The sequence below is a fragment of the Archocentrus centrarchus genome, chromosome 12, assembly GCF_007364275.1.
Source record: "Archocentrus centrarchus isolate MPI-CPG fArcCen1 chromosome 12, fArcCen1, whole genome shotgun sequence".
Taxonomy (NCBI): domain Eukaryota; kingdom Metazoa; phylum Chordata; class Actinopteri; order Cichliformes; family Cichlidae; genus Archocentrus; species Archocentrus centrarchus.
The window spans coordinates 22,784,751-22,789,578 of NC_044357.1; the positions used below are offsets into that span (position 1 = coordinate 22,784,751).

The 4,828-nt window shown below is 42.1% G+C and overlaps 1 protein-coding gene across 1 annotated transcript; it reads right to left on the reverse strand.

The window, feature by feature from the left end:
• Window positions 1-326: 326 nt before the first annotated feature.
• On the reverse strand, window positions 327-4,216 carry LOC115789610 (amyloid beta A4 precursor protein-binding family B member 1-interacting protein-like). Its single transcript, XM_030743091.1, has 3 exons — window positions 4,079-4,216; window positions 1,311-1,739; window positions 327-1,136 (listed from the first exon to the last, which is right to left on the reverse strand). Exons 2-3 carry the CDS (start codon window positions 1,628-1,630, stop codon window positions 665-667), a joined length of 792 nt encoding a protein of 263 aa, XP_030598951.1. The 5' UTR covers window positions 1,631-1,739; window positions 4,079-4,216; the 3' UTR covers window positions 327-664.
• Window positions 4,217-4,828: the final 612 nt, after the last annotated feature.

Sequence of the window (4,828 nt, forward strand, 5' to 3'; positions counted from 1 at the left end):
GTGTATATAATGTATATTAGCTAATACTAATTTCCCAGTAAAATGAGGCCCACATAAAAGATTAAATTCAAAACCATCATGTTATGATGCCAAAAAGACTGGAAGCTTATCTTAAATGTCCTAACCAACTCCCTGGGTGTATATTCAGAAAATATGACTTTTAAAGTAATCCTATTGTGTGAAGGACATCCCCACCAGGGTTAAACTTTTAATTTGTGGCAGCTGTTGTTGTGAAAAGTTTAAATAGGTAGAGTGTGTCCAAACTTTTAACCAGTACTGGAAATAAAACAGAATTTATTTTATTATTATTTTTTTTTTTACCTCTCAAACAGAGTTCAGAATAGATATGAAGTTAAAACAAACAAACAAACAAAACAGCTTTAAGCTTCTGTGAGCTGTATTTAAGAGACAGCCCCCACAATCAATGATTAAAGTCGAGGTGTTTTTATTTAAACTGCAGTTTTACTGCACAGCCTTTTTTTGTCAATAAATCATTTCAGTGGCTGACAAAATTCAAACTTCGTGTTTTTAAGTTTTGAAAAGTTAACTTGTCATAATTTTCTTTGCCTGATACAATTATATATACACACAGTGCAGGAAACATCTAGTAATCATCCCTGTATGATCATCACAGAGACGAAGATCAGGCATGTTCTGTGAGGGTTCAAAGAGACGAGTGTTCAAACAGGATGACTGTGGACTGGCTGGAGAGGCGGGAAAGCCTGGAGTGCCTGAAGGCTCCGATTCGAGAGTAAACATCTACATCTGAGCAGGCACCCCATGACAGGTGAGGGCTGGGCGGGGTGGTGTGGATGACAGGCACAGGGAGAGGAAGTGACAGGACAGGAGGTGTTGGAGGGAGAGAATCTGGAGGGTGGAGAGGTGGACGTGGTAGGACAGGAGGTGGAGGGAGTGGCAGTGGAGGGGGTGCTGGTGAGGGCACCGACGGGGGCAGCACTGGGGTGATGACAGCAGGTGTCACCGAGGTTATGGTTTGGATTGGTGCAGTATTTTCAGGCACTGCCCCATTCTTCTCTGGCAGCTCCTGACAAGGTGTGGGGTGTTTGAGTGTGTAGGTGCCAGAGTGGTAGAAGCTGGAGTACTCCAAAGCATGCCTCGCCCTCGCCATCCTCAGCCTGCAGAACACAACACCAAGTAAATGTAGCGGTAAAACTGGGAATCCAGGTTTCTCCACTGGATTACACAGACATGTTTGTGCCTCAGTTGGCTCAAGAGTCAGAGTGCATGCCAAGAAAGCCAATCAGACATTAATTTGCCTTTTTCCTACATGATATTACTCATGTACACACCTGTGTCTCAGCTGTAAGAGTCTGTACAGCAGCAACAGGATTACTGCTCCTGCCAGAGTCAGCAGAAGAATAGCCACTCTCAGATCTAAGCTCCAGCAGGATCTCCCAGCAGGTCCCGATGAGCTGCAGTTCCTGAAGCTTTGCGGAGTCTGCGGCTGGAGAGGCTCCTCCATCCCCCGCTTTGGATTGATGATGGCCCTGACCAAGATGGGCTGGATGGAGTTCAGCAGGATTGGGTGTCGGCTCCTGAATATCTGAGACTCAGGCTGGGGAGGGATTTGGAGAGAAGTGCCGCTGGTGACCGGATGACCAAGCTGCATCGCTGCCCGTTTGATGCAGTGAGAAGTGGCGGAGCGCTGTTCAGTAAATCAATTCTCCATCCTCTCTCGGAAACATGGGTGTCTCCCCAGGAAGAGGCTTTTAGTATCTCTGGAACATAAAATAAACTTCCTCTTTATGTTTGTTCTATGTGATATGTTTAAGGCAGTTCACTGCTATTCTAAGATATTTTCAGACAATGGCAGGAGAATTCTTTCCAAGCACTCGCCACAGTTGCCTTTTTTCACATGTGTAACACAGGCTCATTACTGGAAATAATCCATTTGGTTTGGGAGAGGGTGCTGCCTGGATAAGAAGCAGGACACAAGACACCCACTCGCTCGCTGTGAACCCACCAGACTGTTACCACAATATCCCAATCACAGGCTTTATAGTGCCGGGTTAAAGACTATTATATGTCCAATTAAACCCTTTAACACTTATAAAATACATTTTGTCTGTGCAGCTGAAAAAGCTGTTACTTCACTAAATATCCAAAATCTGACTGGTTTAAGTTTTTATTTTTACTGAAGTCCAAAGTTACAGAATTGCAGTCCAATTTGTTTGGATCAGCTAACTGCTAACCTCTGTTCATGCTCATTAGTAATTTCATGGATGCTACACTTAATGATAATATCAGGTATCGACTGCTGATCACTTTAACTATGGATAAGACTTGCATGTCGTTAGCCTAATAGCATAATGGCCTAAGTCATATTTTGGCCAAAATTGAGATCTCTATCTAAATGAATCTACACTGTTAGCAGAGCAGAATTAGGTAGGTATCTCAAAATATGCCAAAATATGACTTAGGCCATTATGCTATTAGGCTAACGATGTGTGTTTCTTTGAACTAAAGAAGCATTTAGACACAGAAAATGTGAGTTATGTCAGACTTTACAAGCTGAAAAATTTAAAGCCCCTGAAACAAGTTGTAGAGAAGAATTCAGCATACCATCACTCATAATTATGAAGGAGTATAATAGCTCCTCTAACCAAAGCAATCAAAAAGTTTTCAGTGTAGCACTGTATACTTCGTTGTGAGCAATTTCACATAGCAACAGCAAGCAACCTCCTACAACCATTCACCAATGGGCAAATTAGCATTTTTTCTAGCAACCAGTTGTTACCCGTTGTCAGCCTGTCTATATGACTGAATGACTGGCGTAGAGACTAAAGCTACCCTCTCTTTAATCCAGCTTTCTTCTGATTGGTTGGTCCTCACAAACAGAAGGTTTAAACAGCAGGTGGGTGGGGGCTCAGTGTGGACCTTTACACTCCCGTCATTATTAGAAAGTGTAACCATATTTTATATGATATAGTATATTTAATATGTTACATCAGAGACATTATGCCCATTGGCCACTTTATTAGGTACAAATAAGTTCTGTTCAGCTGCTTATTATCACTAATCTAATCAGCCAATCACATAGCAGCAATATGACCTGCTGAAGTTCAAACCAAGCATCAGAAAAGGGAAGAAAGGCGGGCAGATTCCCACAAAACCATTTCTAGTGTTTACCGAGAGAAATTATCCAGTGAGCAGTGAAATATGCATTCTTGATGCTAGAGGTTAGAGGAGAATGACCAGACTGCTTGGAGCTAATTGGAAAGCAACAATGATTCAAGTAACCACTCATTACAACCAAGGTATGCAAAAGAATATCTTTGAACACACAACACTTCAAACCTTGAAGCAGCTGGGCCACAGCAGCAGGAGACCACACTGGGTGCTGTTCCTGTCAGCTAAGAACAGGAAACTGAGGCTGCAGTTGGCATGGGCTCACAAAAAGTGGACAATAGAAGATTGGAAAAACACGGCCTGGTCTGATGAGTCTTAATTTCTGTTGCGGCATTCGTGTGGTAGGGTCAGAATGTGGCGTAAACAACATGAAAGTATGGACCCATCCTGCCTTGCATCAATGGTTGAGGTTGCTTGCAGTGGTGTAATGCTGCGGGGGATATTTTCTTTGCACACTTTGGGCCCCTTGGTACCAACTGAGTGCTGTTTATACCCCCACAGTCTGCCTGAATATTGTTGCTGACCATGTCCATCCCTTTATGACCACAGTGCACACATCTTCTGATGGATGTTTCCAGCATTATAATGCTCCATGTGTCAAATCATCTCAAACTGTTTTTTCTTAACATGACAGTGAGTTCACTGTACTCAGATCTCAATCCAATACAGCACCTTTGGGATGTGATGGAGCAGGAGATTCTATACATGCAGTTCTCCCTGAACACTGATATGAAAAATTAATTCAGATAAAACTTAACAACCATGTCTTTAGAGAAATTAATTGATGTCATTGCTTATATTTGGTTAAATATTCAACTGAGAAATATTCAAAACATAAGAAATAAAAACATTCATAAAGAAAACCTTAAAACTGCAACTGCCTAAACTCCTGTTTGTCTTAAATTTTTACAAGAAATCTTAAACTTACGTCATTCGGATGCGACTGCGTTGTGGGGAAAATTCGTTAGAAAATGCAGAAAAATTTTTAAAAACCTGAACACAACAAGAGCTCCGGTAAAAAAAAAAAAAACTGCGCAGCTTTCCAGGACCTGATGCCGAATCCTGAGTTCACACTGGTAGAGAGGAAGCCAGTGAACACAGCAGGAAGCTGTGCACTTCCCTGACACACAATGCAAAAATGTGATTGGAGGGCACTTCCTATTACCATGGTTACAGGAAACTAGTCAAGGAAATCTTTTTTTCAAGGACTTCAGTTTGAGTCTTATGGACAAAGCAGATGACAAATGATCTGCTGAGGAGATGCGATATTTTATATTTAAAATGCTATAAAAAGCACCACACATCATCCAACCATGTAACAAGAAAAAAAGCAAGCCTCTTATCTGGGCATGCAACCTGATCCAGCAAAGAAATCCTGTCTTAAAAGGGTTTACAGGCCCTCTATAGTTTGATAAATAAGAGAACAAAATACCCAATAGAGTAGAGGAAACACATATATACTACCTGACCCCTAAATCTGAGGTTTATCTGGCTAAGAAAGAACAAAATTAACAAAAGCAGCTTCAGAGGGAAAGTGCTGCTGAAGCAGCCCACATTATCCCGGCCGTGCCACAGCGGGTCAACAGATGCAGAGAGATGGTGGCCGCCATGAAAGGCTACCTGCTATCTGATTGAGCCTTTATTCAGGGGACGAATAAATGACACGCAGGCACAGAAA

Excerpts from the sequence above, each read along its gene's own strand:
- LOC115789610 (XM_030743091.1), bottom strand. The coding sequence starts at position 1,630 with ATGCAGCTTGGTCATCCGGTCACCAGCGGCACTTCTCTCCAAATCCCT. Across the intron at positions 1,137-1,310 it reads CTCTTACAGCTGAGACACAG|GCTGAGGATGGCGAGGGCGA; the intron begins GTGTGTACATGA and ends TGTGTTCTGCAG.